Genomic DNA, 17,618 nt, shown 5'->3' with positions numbered 1-17,618 from the left:
AGTTCAAACAGTCAAGAGATTGGAATAATGTGGAACAGTGGCTATGAGATGAGCCTTATTGCCCAGCATCTGTAATGGTACCACTAAAGCTCCAATGGTACTTAACACCACTAAAAAATAATTCACAGCCATGGTCCAAAATAATTCCTTTAAGTCCACACTTTTGATCATGTAGCATATTAGCAATAACAATAATAAATAAATAACTTTTTGGAAAGAAGAATTTCCAAAAGAGATTCTCAAACAAAATCACTCACATATTTTGCAAAAAACAAATGATAATAAATAGAAAATTTTATTTTATAAAACCCTATTTAATAAGACACTTTGTTTTGTGGAATTTTCTTCATCATCGTCATCACTTTATGATGACTTTTTTCCATCATCTTCACTCAGTTCATTTTTCAAAATAAAAATGCACAAACATTTCCATTCACAGTGCACATCACACTGAAGGCTCCTGGAGGATTCTACCCATAAATACAAGGATATTCTCTGAAACTGAAGATGTTCATTTCCAGTTCCTTATTAGTGCTCCCACCTGGGCCCATGTGAGGACCATTTTATCAAAACCGAATCAGATTATTAAACCTGTCAGGAGTCTCACAAGCCTCAGATCCTCACTGTTACTGTACATGTATCAGCTTTACAGAGCTTGTGATGGGAAAAATGGTCATGATCCCATGCTTTTTAGGCCTCGTCTGTGCATGACATTCCAGAGTTTGCGCAAATTAGACTGCGTGATCAGATCATCAGGTTTGAGCTGCAGCGCACGCAAGTAATTGGCCTCTGCCTCTGCAAGTTTTCCATTGAGATGGAGGATGGCCCCGAGGTTCATCAGAGCAGCAGCATACTGGAAAGAAAAAAAAAAAAAAGTGAAAAGAGTAGTTGACTGAGTTTTTACATGTATGTGTAATTTGTAAAATTACAATGCAAGATCACGGAGTGTTAAAAACAGCTTAAATGTACTTACATCTGGTCTAATATCTGCTGCCTTCTTATAGTATCTTTCAGCTGCCTCGTTCAGACTTGCCTGTCTGAAGAGTAAAAGCAAGGATGGGTAAACATTCCATTAATTATTGTTTGTGTATCAGGAGGTACATACCATTGTGATTATTGCTCAGTCATATATACAGCAGCATTAAGTAAGTTGACAGTACAAAACAGAACCTGGCAATGAAGGTATGGTTGGATCATGCATCTAATATGTGTATACTGATGGGTGTTTGACCACATAGGCCACTTTCTATAAATACTCTTGCAGCAAAACATCACCACCACCACTAAACCATCACTAAACCTTCACTAAACCTTCACATGTCGCACTCTCCATTGTCAACCAGCTGTGCATTATTCCACACGTGCACACACCTGTGTATATGAGCAGCACTGAAAACTACATCAAAATCTGTGCTGTCCAAATCAGCAGCTTTCTCCGCCATCACAGCAGCTTCTTCAATTCGAACCTGTTCCACTAAAAACTGACCTGTAAAATAAAAATAAAAAAGTGTTAGATGATCCAGTAAAAATATGGCAAGAATGTATGAGTTTAACAAACACAAATTTAAAATCACATACAGTATTTACCATGCCTTGAAATGTTTTCACATATAGTGTTTTTCACATATAGAGTGTTAGTGTGTAGAATGGTCATGATATAGTGTCTGTGATGAAGAGCAAGGAGTATAGATGGCTCTTGAAATGAAAACATGGAACTCATCTGCGTGTGTTTATTAGCAATGTATAGATGCAAAAAAGCAGTGTTCTCCATGTACACTCCTACCATAATGCATATAACACGTCCCCTTGGTAGGCTCCAGCTTGATCGCCTTAAGGAAGTAATGCTCTGCCTCGGATTTATGACCCTGATGAGATAACACCAAATGAGATAACAAACACATTCACAAGTAAAAATCCACATGAAAAACGAAAGACCACAGCAAATAAAAATTATATATTTTTTTATGCTCATCCTTTTTTTGCCTGATTTTTCAGGCTATTATTAAGAAGCCACATATAGTATATAGGGTCGACCCACACACTGTAGCTACCACAAGTACATCATCTCGGTTTTTGCTAAAAAATAGATCACTACATTCAATGCATTGTGTGTAAATCAGTGTGAAATTAAAAACCAAATCTAAAGAGAAGGTAACTGTCAGACTTCCCTTGTAAGGCCTGTTTTTTTGACATCGTATAGTAATGCCATACATTTATTGGCAAATATTTATGGTTAGTAGAAGTTGAGAGGTAATGCACATCATTCTATCGTATTTAAAATGTAGTACTTATTCAAAAATAGGTTAGAAATATTAAATCATAACTCACCATAACAGACAGCAACTTGCCATATGTCAGGTGGGCAGGGACATGGTCTGGTTTGGCCTTAAGAGACTCTCTGTACCAATGTTCTGCATCCTCGAACTTACTTAATTTCATATAGGCTTCACCTGAGGAGTTCATAAACAAACTTTAAATGTAAACAAACATATGTAAAAAGAATATCAGATGAAAAGGATATGCTGCAGAAATAAGTGTAAGGAACTGTAAGAGTCAACTTTAGTATGTCGCATCTCTATTGTATTCAATAGCGGGACCATCAGGAGGAAAATCAAATGTCAAAATAAGAAACACTATCTTGAAGTCATTTTTGTTCAACGCTAGAGCGCATTTCAGCTAAATTTCAGCTAGATTTATAAGCCTACACAAGCAAAATCTTTTATTAAAATGTCTAATATTAATGTCTGATGGACAGCTGAATGTTTTTCTAGGCTCCGTTGAATTCTCAATACAGAAACGACTAGGTCCCAACATTTGAGGCCAAATGTTCTTCCATACAGTGAGACTGAAGTATTACTGTATTACTGAAAAACAAATTACAAATTCTTAGTACTCCTGCTATGTGATGTTAATGTAGTGGCAAAACAGTCCCACTCTCCACTTACCCATCATGTTGTAAAGGCTCTGTGGTGCGAACTGACGAGGCATCTTCTTCACAGCCTCTTTATACATTGACAGGGCTTCCTGTGAAATACGCAAAAGGGAAAGCAGAAAAAAAGTGAGTCACTGAATGATGTAGGTTGCATAGAGAATAATGAAAAGACAGGAGCTAAACAGAGCAATTCTCCCAACTAAATATTTTAAATCACAACTATAACTTTAGCCCCTAACTGCTCTGCTTTAATATATATTGTAAATCTTATCCAATAACCAAGTATTGATGTTTCCTAAGCAATCCAGTAATGTGTTATAGCTACCTCTTGCTGACCCTGTTCATGCAGCAGTTTGCCCAGATTGTAAAGGCAGCTAGTAACTGCACTTTTGTGAGCATGGGGGTCCTTCAGGTTCTCATCTGGGATGCTGGCACACTTCTGAAATGTTTGTTTGGCCTCCTCCACATTTCCCTCTGACTCCAGGATTATACCAGTGTTCAAATATGCAGCTGTTGATGATGAAGAACACAAAGAACAGAATAAATGAGCTATTTGACAGACAACTAAAATTAAATACAATTTGTTTGAAAAGTCTCACAAACTTGAGTTTCTAGTTTTAAGGATCATTTTGTTTGTTTTCATATTTTCAGTTAAATCTAGATTACAAATTTTTATTGGTCATTCCAAATATTTTTGTCCAGTAATGGTCTGTTATGGTATGATTAATGAGGAAGTCTGAGCTTACATGCCAGAGTCGGTCTGCTTTGGATGGCCAGTTTATAGTAATGCAGAGCCTCTGAAAAACGTTCACCCTCTTGCAGCAACAGACCCCTGAGTAAGAGAAGACAACTAATGAGGGCAACAATTAGACTCTAGCTCAATGAAAATCTTTCAAAAGAGAAAGAAAATCTATTAAGTTCTGCAAATGTACTGAGTTTACATTTCAGACAGGTGACTCACAGGTTGTAGAGCATGTCAGCCATGTTGCCACGGTAGTATAGGGCATTTCTGTATGCTTCTTCTGCCTCCGCCATCTTACCCTGGTTTTTTAAGACATTGCCAAGATTACCCCAAGCTGAGAGACAAAATATAGGGCTTTATTTACACAAACTTTTATTTTATAAGACATTTTTTCTCAGTGATTCGCCAAGATTAATCTATAGTATCTTACCTTTGGCAGGGTTAACAGTGATGCCAGATCTGTAGAGCCTCTCTTCACTCTGCCAGTCCTGGTTTCTGTAAACTGTTCTGAGGCTGTAGAGTACGACAACTGCAGCAGCACAACCTAAAAGTAGTGCCTTGGAGCTTCTCCGCCCTGTTTTCAAAAACATGGCCCTTATCCCAAGTGTCACAAGTAGACAGAAGCCCATGCTGGGGATGTACAGAACCCTCTCAGCCACCACAAAGCCCACATAGAAAAACAGATTGGTGGCAGGGAGAAAAGGCAAAGCCAGTAGACCAAGAGAGAAGACCACCATGTTCTCTTCGGATGGCAGTGATGTGTGAGTAGCAGTGTTAAGAGTTTTGGCATGCCCATTTTGGGTGCTGGCAAAAACATCTGAGGTTAAGCCATTGTGGTGGTGGCTGTTGTCATGTTTATCATTGCTGTCAAGAAAATGCAGGCTGTGCCCATTACTCAGAGCTTTTCCATTCATCACATAGGATTTTCCATTTGTTATTTGGAAAGTGGAAGAATTCCTACTTCTTAGGCCAAACCAAGCAAGAAGCACAAAGCCTGTATAAAACGCCACTGAGCACAAATTCCTCCAATCAGAAATATTTGTGAGTAGCGGTATGGCATCCATAGACCAATCAAAGCTAAGTGTGTGTGGACTGAGGAGGAGCCACGCATTGGCAGTTGGCAGATAGAGAAAGGTAAGTGTTCTGGTAAGGAGGTGAGGTGAATCAGCTGCCGGGTTGTCTGAGTTGGAGAAGTGTGGAGGCTTGCAGCCCATCCAATACAGTCGAGCTGCCAACAGGACTGCTCCCCAACCAGCCAGCCAAGCCAGGCTTACCAGCAGGGCTGCATTTTTTCTCTGGAAAATATGGAAGTGGAAACTTGATATCAACGTCTCTCCCAAAGATGCCTGTACTCAATTAAGTCAATGCATGCTCATTCATACTATTCTCTAACTATAGCATATAGATATAAAAGCTTTTATAGTATATTCAGTCACTATGATCATCTGCTGTAGACAGTTACATGTTTAAATGAGAGTGATAGACTTTGCTGCAGTAGTGATAATTATCTGAATGTTTGAAAAAATAAATAAAATTAATACACAATCTTCTGCTTGCTCATGCCTATTATACGTATGATGGGAGAAAATGTTTTGAAAGTCAAGCCAGTCTATATCTATGTCTTCTATATCTAAGACTTCATTTTCTGAATGAAGTCTGGTCAAATCAAATCAGATCTGACAATGTTGAATATCAAATAGGAATATCTTGTTTCTGAAATTTAGTTCTTGCCCTATCTATTGTTTTTGAATGTTATAATAGAGATTTTTTTATGTGAGTGCAACATACAAACATTCATACTGTAGATCATTTAACATTCAACTCTGAAACAGTACTATCGACCATCTAACAACCCAGGCAAGCCAGGAGAAGGAGGGAGACCGAGATAAAAGGGAAAAGAGGAAGTAAAGGAAAAACTTCCTTTCCTACTTATTTCCTCACAGCCACCTCTTTCACAGTGTGTTTGTGTTCCCATACTCTCCTGGCTATAATCTCACAATAGCCTGGGATATCATCTATGACGTAGACCTTAAGAGTACATATAACCAGACAGAAGGGTACAGTAGACATGATAAAAACACCAGACCCAAGGCATGGCTGGCATGGAGGTGCGGTAAGAGTGCCCATTGTGTGATAGAAAAAAGGTGGGAGCAATTTTCTTAAAATAAATAAATAAATAAATAAAGGAACTTGCAAGACTGGATGTTGACTGCTATTTAGTAGTAAGAAATGTTTACTTCTTTATTTAAAAATGTACCTGTAGTGGCTTTAAGATTCAAAGTTACCAAAGAATCCTTAGGAGGCTATGACACAAGGGTCACTGTTACCAAACCAAAATGAAAAAGTCAAACAACTTCAAGCTGTACTTGTACTAAGTCTATAGCAGCATGCATCCTCTTTATGTTTAGACAAGACATTTATGCATGGAATAGTAAAATATTTATACTGACCTTAAAAAGGACTGCTAACACTTGATGAAGTTGCATGTGATGGACCACACAGATGTCATAAACAGCTGACACAGCAAGAACAGTAACCCCTTGCTCTTTCCACAACATAGCTGCTGCTGCAGCAACCAGGCTACCAGCCAGCCATGCCTGTACCTTCCACCTATTGCACCAAGAAATTCCAGAGTGTGGCCGGAGCCTGCAGTGACACCTGTAGCATATCAGCGAGAGTAGAAAGCAAAAAGCAGCACCCATATCTGCACGTCCAACTAGTCCAGCTACTGCCTCGGTATGCACTGGATGTGAAGCAAAGAGGAGTCCAGCCAGCAAACTCCAGTGTCCTCCAGCTAGCAGGAGGCCACAAAATGCAGTGAACAGAGCTGTGACGCAACAGTGTAGCGCCACGTTGAATAAGTGGTAGCCTCGTGGTTCCAGGCCAGCCACGGCATAGTTGAAGCGAAAAGAAAGTGTGCAGAGCGGCCGGAAGGACTTATGGCTGCCACTGTGGGTGAGCAAAGTTCCCCAGAAGTCACTGTAAAGTATGTTGGTCCAAGGTGTCTCAGGCAGGAGATCTGGATTAGTTTTGATAGCACGACTTTTGCATAGAGAGAGAGAGAGAGAGAGAGAGAGAGAGAGAGAGAAAGGTAAGACACAGAGAAGAGAGTTAAATACTTTAGTGTGACGCATTTTAGCAAAAACAAGCCTATATTTCTTACCACCAAAATAGAAAAGCACCAAGGAGAATTTTCATCATTACATGATTAATGCATGGCCTAAGATAATTGAGCAAACAGAATACCTTGTACCCAGTCTCAGTGGAAATAGCTCTTAAAAAGCCTATTTTTGCAATCATGATACAAACACATAAATAAGGGCATACAAGTAAGTAGGGTATTATGGTGAAGACCAATACAAAGATTGCACATGAACATAGAAATGCGGAGAATATGTACATGACAAATATAGACATGATGGAAAAAGTTAAACAGCCTTACACTGAGTCAAACCTCTATGGTAAAGACACACAAAGCAGTGTTTTTCAATTTCAAAAATACAATAGTCATCCTATATTGTATAAGCTAGGCTCACAATGAACAGTATTAGAATTTTCTTTTATATTTATATCATTCAAGTCCATTAACTATCAACTAGAGGGCAAACACAATAGCCTTCACCAACATGTTCACAAATGTCTAAACACATACGCTGAAGCTTAATGGGCTTTTTCAAATATAATTTGCATTTTATTTGAAGTTCTGATGCTGAGAAAGACAAAAGATCATTAGCAGGAACATTCATTTTTGAAAATGACCTGGATATGCTGTATATTGCTGATATCAGGGACATAACACAACAGTCTCAAATTTTTTAGACGTGACAGCTGCTGTTGTGCTGAGTCCCAACTCCGATGACTTCATAAACTCATTTAATCTGAACAAATGGTAGTAAAGAAATAAATAAATACCCATTCACATTTGGGTTTACAGATCCCATTAAATGGCCAGAAAGAAGCCCTCACCAAGAGGACATGAAACTTTTTTTTATTTTCCTTTTTGGGCTATACAGATAAGAAATGAAACAAAGCTGAAAATTCACTATAGTGGTTCAAAATCTGCGGAAAATCTATGCATGATATAAAAACCTAAAAATTGTACAGTGCCATTGTATGAGCAGACGGTTACCCAAGAAATTATATTTATTGTACTGCATTACGTACTCCAAAGGGAGTGGCATGGCACAGAGGTGTGTCATTCTCCCTGACATACTCAGACTCAATCACATATCTCTGGAGAGTAGACACAGAGTCGGAGAATGGCACGCTTTGTTTTTAGAGGGCTGGAAACACAATGCTGGGAAAGCTAGAGGCCTGTGTCTGCCCTCACGCTATGAGCCCATACCAGTGTACCAGCTCAGACCAGACTAGACTTTGCTCATACACACACACACACACACACACTCACACACACACACACACACACACACACACACACACACACACACACACACACACACACACACACGTTCATTTATATGTTTGTCTTCTCACAGTACCTGAACCTTAAAAATCTTATTGTTGGTATCAAAACTATTGTTTAAACTCAAGAATGTGTCAGATTCCATACCAAATGAGTATACTTCTTTATGAAATAATTACATTTTCCAATCATGTTACTATACAGTGTGCTTGGTTGTACCATTAGGGAAACTCCAGCAGGGGTGCTGTGCATGGACATACACTTCCAATTTGATATGGTTACTGATGATGCTAAATAAACAACTAATACATTTACATGCTTTCTGAGCCTCTGCATGTTTTCTTCTCTGCAAATTCAAGAAAACAGGGGTAACTGTGTGTGTTCTTCAAATAATCTATTCGAACAATTCTCTAAGCTGAAGCCTTTATCAACATCCTGTAGCATCCAGCACTTGAGCCTTTCTAAAATATTTAACTTTAAACTTTACACCGAGAGTATGGCTTTGCTGAAGATGTCATGCCAGACACTGTGATATCAATCAGGATAAACTAATGTTGTTCTGAATAAACAGTCTGCAATTTAATGTGACATACTGGAGGGAAAAACACTTAACAGAATATAAATTGTAAACTTCTAGTGGACCTTGTGAAATTTCTTAAGGACCCTGAAAACGGTGTTTACAACTCTGTTTAATCTATACATAATTTATCCATACACAGTACACCTTGCTTAACTGTATGCTTATCTTTATTTTACTTATGCATTAATGAGAGATTGAACATATGCCAAAAACTTGACATTTTTACCACACACACACACACACACACACACACACCCTTAGTAATATTATTGTCGGTAATTAAAATGTTATTGTATGTTTGTGTGATTTGAATGTAATTAATATTTAGAAATACTCCAGAACCATTGTTATTTTGCAATGAGGTACAACTGTAAATCTTTGTGTTCACTGATCTGATCACTGGCACTGAGTAAGTATGGTATATTCGTTCGCTCAGTCAGATCCCTTGTTTGTTTGTTTTTTTATTAGATCAACATTTGTCTTTTGTCAATTAGCGAGTCAAACTGTGGGGAAAAAAATGCTACTTATCTCAAAGTAAGAGGAATCTGTATGTGTGGAGCATTTATTTTTTATGATAGAAGCCTAAATTATGTTTTAAAATAATAAATGCCATTGCACCAATTACATCCCAACAGGAGCTGAAGCAGAACATAATCAAGTAAATTAGATCAATCATGAGAAAAGTATAAAATGTATCTAAATACACTAAGGTGTGTAAAAGACTATATATATATATATATATATATATATATTGTGTGTGTGTGTGTGTGTTTCCATAGATTTTGCACAACTTTGTCTTCTGTGATGTATGCAGTGTTGTATGTTTTGTAATGATCATGCTACATTACTGATGTGGTTATGAATTATGTCAGATTATGCTTTACTGAGTGTTTAATGAAGGTCACTTATAGCTCTGCAACACCAACTCACTGCACTGTTACAGCACCTGAAGCTAACTGGATATTAAATTCTGTAGCGGTTGTGTATCATGCAAATCTACTGTGATAATGATTTTTGCTATATCACACACCCAATAACACAAATATTCCAATGCACCATTTGGCAAAATATTTCACTCACAATAACCCTCTTGTATAAGAGCAGGCTGAAACAGTTATCACTCTTTATGCACAATTTACAATGAGTAGGAAACAATGGTGTTGTGAGAGAGCAGTAGAACTACAGCTTCCTGCATTAAATTCCACTCAGTGCAAGAAAACTGCATGGCTATGATAGATTTATGCTTCATTTTTTTAGTCATTCTTTTTAGTTGGTGTGAAACATAAGGGGCAGTGTTATTCTTTTCTTCTGGACAGTTTTCTTTTTTTTTCCGTTTTCTTAAGGTGGGAGTGTTTAATGATAAAAGTTTATTTGGTCCTGGAATTATATTAATGAATGAGTGGGATATATGACCTACCAAAAAATGCTAGGAGTTCAGAAAATCTGGATTACAGTCTGATACTGAATAACTCGAGTGCATATGTATTTAATATTTATTTTATGTTATATAATGGCTGGATTGTATTTCATTGTCAAAGTTATAGTATTCATTACATATAGTCATTATTTGATATTACATAATTATCAAATAAATTAATAATAAATTTGCCCATTTCCAAGAGACCAAACTGAGTCAAATTGTTAGCTAAATAAAAATAATAATGTTTACCCAGTTAATTCTCTTGATAATTGAATTTGATGCGTTTACATCCTAAACAAAACTAAATAGGTCAATGTTTTAATTGCGATATGTGCTGTTCTTTTCTCGAGTCTAAAAGTCTATTTGATTTTCTCTCAGCATGGTTGAAATGTAAAATGACTGCTTTGTTCTCGCAGGACATCACTTTATTTGTTCTCCACTGCACTTCCTTTTGTTCGGTTTTACAACTATTATCACTTGCATGTGTTCCCGATCATGATGTGATCGCTGTGACATTAATCCAAGTAAAAATGGTTCTACCATTAACTAGACCGTCTTTCTGTCAATGTGTGTAACACAACCGATGGTGGGATTCAAAACAAGTATCATGCGCTAGTTACAGCACCGAGTATCAGGAGTATCATACCATTGTAACTGCCTGGATATGAAAGAAAGTGTTTGCCCCCTAAACCTAATAACTGGTTGTGCCACCCTTAGCAGCAACAACTGCAATCAAGCGTTTGCGATAACTTGCAATGAGTCTGTTACAGAGCTGTGGAGAAATTTTGGTCCACTTATCTATGTAGAATTGTTGTAATTCAGCCACATTGGAGGGTTTTTGAGCATGAACCTCCTTTTTAAGTTCATGCCACAGCATCTCCATAAGATTCAGGTCAGAACTTTGACTAGACCACTCCAAAGTCTTAATTTGGTTTTTCTTCAGCCATTCAGAGGTGGACTTGCTGGTGTTTTGGATCATTGTCCTGCTGCAGAACCCAAATTCACTTCAGCTTGGGGACATTCTTCTTCAGGATTTTTTTGGTAAACTGCAGAATATTTGGTTCCATTCATCACAGCAAGTCTTCCAGGTCCTGAAGCAGCAAAACAGCCCCAGACCATCACACTACCAACACCATATTTTACTGTTGGTATGGTGATCTTTTTCTGAAATGTGGCGTTACTTTTACGCCAAACGTAATCGGACACACACCTTCCAAAAAGTTAGACTTTTGTCTCGTTAGGGGGCAAACACTTTCACACAGGGCCATGTAGTTTCGGATTTTGTTTTTACCTCAATAATAAAAACCTTCACCTAAAAACTGCATGTTGTGTTCCCTTGTGTTATTTTTTGCTAATATTAAAATTAGTTTGATTATCTGAAATTAAAGTGAGACAAACATGCAAAAAAAAAAAAAAAAAGAAATCAGGAAGGGGGCAAACACTTTTTCACACCACTGTATAAAAGTGTGTTGGTGTGTTTGTGCGCGCACATGTACATGCACGTATATACATACTTAATGCCCGTTCCACCTTTTCACCCAACATCAGTGCACTCTTGTGCTTTTGTTGCAGAAGCGTGGAGGTTATTACAGCAGCAACTCTAAGTTAATGGCCAAGTTTTTCGAATAAAATGTTTACACACATTTGGCCACTTTTGGTCACTATGTCTGCTAAAATAAATGGCATGCACAGAATGCAGCAATCAAATTTACTAAAGCACTATTTCATTTGTAGTCAACATATCCAGTACTGTGCTTAATTCATCCATTTTTTATGAAATGTTCCTATTTTTTTACTTAATCTAAAATCAAAGTGAATAAACTGCAGTTCAAAATGTCATAAGATGCTTTCCATATGTGAGTTTATCATTCCTCTGAGTGCTTCTCATCACAGCGGAAAAATATTTACAAACTCTAAGTGTTTGTGGAGGTGTCTTACTCAGAATCTAAAAAACTAACAGGGCCAGGATGGAGCCCGACATTTCCGTATATGAGCCTGGGGTAAGTCATGACCGTAACAGCTATGGCTATGAATAGGGTCATACAGGAAATTTTAAGTATTTAAGATTTAGAAAACATAAATCTGTACAGTGTCAAGGCTTTCCTGTAATATGATTTAAAAACAACTGTCCTAAATAATCTTTAATAGTGAGCAGAAAAAGATTATGAATATGGAAATCCACATGCTAGGACACACAGCGTCTGGTGAAAAGATTAGAATCATTTCATTAGACCACATCATACCAGTCAAACATCTGCAGGAACCTGCTTATGGCCTTTAGGGATCTACATGCAGATGTCTATTGTTAAAGGCACTAATCAAATAAAAGGGAAACTTTTTTTGAGAACAAAAAAAAAACAACTAAAAATACACTCCGCTTTTTCAGATAAAATGCAATCATGTCTATTTTGTAATACATAAGGAAATGTAAGAAACACTCAAATAACCCCAAATAATACAGTAATGACAATGTGCACTGTACACATTACCAATCTTTTGTTTCTGTCCACACCACCATAACTAGTATCTCTATTTTATGCTCCTCACAATAATTTCTTTGCCTCTCCTTTCCTTAATATCGCTATTATACATGTGGCATTGTGCTGCTGCTGCATGATTAACGGACTGTGAAACATCTCATTAAATTGACTGCTAACTGGGTGTTTTATCTTAATGTATTAATTACATATTCTAATAAAGGGTGCCAATAATTTAGTCGAGCTCATACGACTGCTAAAATGCATTGCCCTCTGATTTCCTCCTTTGACACCATGCTGTGGAAGTGAATATCCTGAATGGTGAATGACCGATAGGAAGGTCCTGTACTTCATCAATTCTACTTCACTCTACTCAGGTGAATGCAGCTGTCTGGAATACTGAACCGAAGAGTAATGCATGAGCTGATTAGACATACTGTTATCACTTTTTTTTGACGCCATGGCCAAGCCCAATGCTCCATTATGTTCATTACTACCATTCGCTCAATATTGACTTGGGAAGCAGTGGCATGAGTGTACAAAGGAAATTGACAGGGAGGCAAAGAAAAAGGAATCAGGTAAGTTTACTACTGACTAATCACAAAACTCGTCTTCCCTTTCAATACAAATGCTTGTCTCAGGGATACCTTTCCTGAAATCCGATGCCATAATCAATAAGTGCCTGTAAAGCAAATAATGTCTAGAGAGATTGATTTAAGAGCCATGATAAGTGGATCTGAAAGGGATGTCTATACAGAAAAGGAAACGATAGACAAAGACAAAAGCAACGAAAGCAGGAGGGACAAAGGCAAATTCTGCAATTAAAACAGGTTACATTTTTATAGAGACTTTTCAAAGTGGGGACAGGCCTTTTTGAGTGTTTAGTGTCTTCATAAAAACAGTTAAATCAGTGCATTAATTTATATCATGGTGGTTGCTTGAAGTGATTATTTTTATATATATGTTAAGAAGTGTTTTTGTGATTCATATGAACCTTTTGAGAACATCTTCTATTTTGATATCTCACATTTTTCATGACTTTCAACAGAAATAGCCAGATAAGCTGAAAAAGGGAAAACCAAATAACAGGGAATGTAGATGCAAAAATCCTTGAAGCTCACAGATCATAAAACATAGTGCATTTGTATCTTGGGCCTATAGGGTGCAAACTTTAAAACATAATGAAGCCACACGTCACCTCAAATTAACTCGGTTAAGCATATCGATCTAAACTTTAATCAATAAAGACCAAACTAAATAAACAATGCAGCTCATTTTTCCAGCTTCACTCTTCCAGAAATATGACAAATTTTGATTTAATTGGTCTTCCACATCCTGTTGGAAAGTTACAGTTCTTTCTTTTATTAGAATAGCTATAACAATATACATTTCATTTAGTTAAAAGTATTGAATATTTTCTCTGACTGTACATCCTGTGTGGAATCTCGTTTACCATATTACAGCTCAGGAAATATATAAGTGTACCTTTGAGAGCAAGTGTCCCAAAAATACTAAATGTATTTTAGAGCTGTATATGTGAAGTTTAGGGATATAAAAAAAACGTATACACACACACACACACACACACACACACACACACACACACACACACACACACACACACACACACACACACACACACACACACACACGTTATTAAACCTGAAATGTTCTGGTTCAGTAAATGGACAGAAGCGTAATGAACTGTTGCTGGAATCATAAAGCCGCTAAAATCAATCCAAACCACACCGTAAAGGCAAAATGGGCAGTTTTATTATGCGGCAAAGGTTCAAGTGCAGCACATGACTAAGCTTAACTCTAGTACTATTCAACATACACATCTGTCCAACATAGCACAAAGTGCCAAATCAGTAATATTGATTCTTCTAATGCCAGTGTCTGTGTGAAGGCAGGAGCTTTTTTCCTCCTATACACAGGAACTTTGAATTATAGAGTAGAACACAGTGAGACATTAAGATCCATGTCGATGTCCGATTCATGAGCTCTCATCATGTGCGCATAGGTTTCCTCTGGATTCTCCAGTTTCTGCAAAAACATGCAGGTATGCTGAGTATCTATGCTAAACTGCCCTTTGTCATGAGAGAGTGAGAGTGTGTGTGTGTGTGTGTGTGTGGTGTGAGTGTAGGGTGAACTGTGATGGTCTGGCATCACATCTAGTATGAATTCCACACTTTGTTAGCAGTGTTTCCAAGATATTCTCTAGATCCACAGTGACCCTGACCAGGATCAAATGGTCACTTAAGATGAACGAATAAATCTTGACGAACACAATTTGTTGTTTTGCACAGTTCTAAACAGGTAGACTCCATTATTTGTTTCAGTGCAAACCAAAAAAAAAGGTAAATAGCAACAGCAATGTGTAACTTGTATAAAATTGTACCACAGTAACCGTAACAGTGCACAAAACTTTATGAATTTGTGTTTAGCGTGTATGAAAATTACACCGGATTTTCAAAATTATAGCACAACTTTTTTTTCCTGGGGCCAGTGACCCAATTTTATGTGCCCACAACTCCTCTTCCAACACATTATGGTTAGTAGGCAATTAAATATACTTAGCTGAGAAGTCATGGTGCATTACTAAAGGGAAAAAACACAACACTGTTTATAGGAAATCAGTGAACAATGAGTGGTGTGAAGCAGTCCGACTGGAAGCATTGATTATTGTCCAGAAAAAGCACACCCTGAAATGTTTCATTCAATTCATAGCAGGATGGATGGATGGATGGATGGATGGATGGATGGGCGGGCTTTGGCATTGAAAATGTGCAAATGATGCAAAAGTACAAATACTGTGTATATATAGTGTGTAAAGCACAATATGTGTAAACGATGTGGGATATATACATTTACAATATGGACTAGATACATTGTATGCACAACTGTACAAAAGTTATATACAGTGTTTGTCAGCAAATATGCCTATAATACCAACACTGCTGACAAAGAGATGAGTTAAGGGTGAAAGCATTTTATATCAGTCTTGGATAATGAGCCGTTAAACAAAAAGACGAGAGAAACACACACCTGTCATCGTAGCAAAAATCCGCGTCCAGCGTGTTCAAGTACAGGAGCAGAGCCACAGCGCCGCACACCAACTCCCTTATCATTTCTTAATAAAAACAAAGCACAAAGGAAAGACTGACAACACGGGAAATATTACTTCTCGCCCCTAATAATTTCCCTCATTGTTTTCGTGCGAGATGAACTCTAATTTCTTATAGGAAACGTTTCGACGCGAGCTGTAAAAGCGACACCGCGTGTTTATTTACGCGCACGCGGACGCGCTGGCTTTATAGACATCTATACAGGCGCACGCGCACGCGCACACGCAGCTGCGATTTACTGACCGCGTGCGTTGATTCACAGCCGCGCATGCGCACTGGGTGTATCCTCTGGCTATGAGGCTATGAGGTCCACTTGCATTTTAGTGTCGTCATGCATTATGCAGTGTAGTTGAGCAAATAATGATTTTTCTTTCAATAATTGTACTATATATCATATGTCAGTATTGCATAGTATTTGATCAAATGCCTTGAATGGAAAAAAATAAGAGCCAAAGAAAAAAATAATTTACATTTATTGCATTTAGCAGAAGCTCTTATCCAGAGCGACTTACAAAAGTGCTTTGAGTCTCTAGCAATGAATAAATCAACACTGATTTGCTAAATTGCAAAAAAATCAATAAAAAATAAAAAAGACAATGCAAACCAGGAAAAGTGCTAGTTTTAGTGTTTTAGGAAGAAGTAGGTCTTCACACATCTTGATGATATCCAGCGACTCCGCTGTTCAGACATCTAAGGGATGTTCATTCCACCACCTTCTCAGAACAGAGAAGAGACTTGAAATATACTTACCTCTTACCCTGAGAGAAGGTGGGACCAGTCAGTCGGGCAGTGCTATAGGATCTTAGGCAGCATGTGTAGTGCAAGGATTGATGAGGTCTCTGAAGTAGGAAGGTGCTGGTCCATTTTTGGCTTTGTAGGTAAGCATCAGTGTTTTGAATCTGATGCGTGCAGTTACTGAAAGCCAGTGGAGGGAGCGCAGCAGTGGGGTTGTGTGGGAAAACTTGGGCAGGTTGAACACAAGTCGTACAGCTGCGTTTTGGATAATCTGCAGTGGAGCAATGGCGTTTAGAGGTAGACTGCCAGTAGAGAGTTGCAGTAGTCCAGTCTTGAAACCACAAAAGACTAAACAAGCACCCGAGCAGCCTGTGTGGACAAAAATGGTCGAATCCTTTTGATGTTGTAGAGAAGGACCAAACAAGAACAAGTCACATCAGCAACATGTGAGGAAAATCCACCATGGCACCATTCCCCTATTATAAAATGTATAAGATCAGTTAAGACTAGCTAAAATATCTGATCCTTTTAAACATAAATCATTTAGTATGTTTCGAGAGAATGTGATTTCTGAACTATGATCCCTAAAGAGATATGCAATGTGAAATCTAAAGTATAGTGAAACAAAAACCTGTAACTTACATAATGTAGTCAGGTCTTACTTGATAGGCACAAATGACAGGATGTGACAAAATACATAATGTTTAGCGAAAGAAAGAACAATTTTAGTCTAAATTCAAGCCTCACAGCTGCAGGGCCCATGGTTCAGTCTTCAGTACAGGTCACTGCATGTATGTATTTTCTCCTGGATTTCCTCATGAAAAATCTGCCAGCAGGTCAATTGCCTATAGGTGTTAAATGTGTGCACATGACCTTTGATAAACCAACATCCCTTCCACCATGTATTCACGCCTCGCATCTATACTGAGAGACAGATCCATTCTGAATCTTGTTTATAACCTGCCTGTTTTTCCCTGCCTGTGTTCTTTCTCTGCATTTATTCTCTTGTTTTAATATTGTTTTTTTTTTTTTTTACAGTAAAACCAGCTTGTGCATTCACTGCCTCTACAAGATGATAATAAAGTGACACTTACCCATACTTTCCATAATGTCTTTGAGTTTAAGTTAAAATTATTGTAATGAAATCATCTTTGTCCATACAGTGATCAGTTACAATTATC

General features: G+C 37.8%; 1 protein-coding gene across 2 annotated transcripts; it reads right to left on the bottom strand.

Moving 5' to 3' along the window:
* Window positions 1-276: 276 nt before the first annotated feature.
* Window positions 277-15,912, bottom strand: tmtc2a (transmembrane O-mannosyltransferase targeting cadherins 2a). Of its 2 annotated transcripts, XM_046874296.1 has the most exons (12): window positions 15,623-15,912; window positions 6,125-6,716; window positions 4,105-4,969; window positions 3,894-4,008; window positions 3,679-3,764; window positions 3,258-3,442; window positions 2,946-3,024; window positions 2,329-2,450; window positions 1,784-1,865; window positions 1,372-1,486; window positions 974-1,037; window positions 277-853 (listed from the first exon to the last, which is right to left on the bottom strand). In XM_046874296.1, exons 1-12 carry the CDS (start codon window positions 15,703-15,705, stop codon window positions 674-676), a joined length of 2,568 nt encoding a protein of 855 aa, XP_046730252.1. In that variant the 5' UTR covers window positions 15,706-15,912; the 3' UTR covers window positions 277-673. The 2 variants fall into 2 exon arrangements, with proteins under 2 accessions (XP_046730252.1, XP_046730253.1); XM_046874297.1 differs by lacking the exon at window positions 6,125-6,716.
* Between the last annotated feature and the right edge of the window lie 1,706 nt (window positions 15,913-17,618).

The sequence above is a fragment of the Silurus meridionalis genome, chromosome 18, assembly GCF_014805685.1.
Source record: "Silurus meridionalis isolate SWU-2019-XX chromosome 18, ASM1480568v1, whole genome shotgun sequence".
NCBI classification, from domain to species: domain Eukaryota; kingdom Metazoa; phylum Chordata; class Actinopteri; order Siluriformes; family Siluridae; genus Silurus; species Silurus meridionalis.
Note: the sequence above shows the minus strand (reverse complement) of the source record. Positions and strands in the feature narration are given on the sequence as shown.

Excerpts from the sequence above, each read along its gene's own strand:
- tmtc2a (XM_046874296.1), bottom strand. The coding sequence starts at position 15,705 with ATGATAAGGGAGTTGGTGTGCGGCGCTGTGGCTCTGCTCCTGTACTTG. Across the intron at positions 2,451-2,945 it reads GAGCCTTTACAACATGATGG|GTGAAGCCTATATGAAATTA; the intron begins GTAAGTGGAGAG and ends TGAACTCCTCAG. Across the intron at positions 1,866-2,328 it reads GCAAGTTGCTGTCTGTTATG|GGTCATAAATCCGAGGCAGA; the intron begins GTGAGTTATGAT and ends TTATCTCATCAG.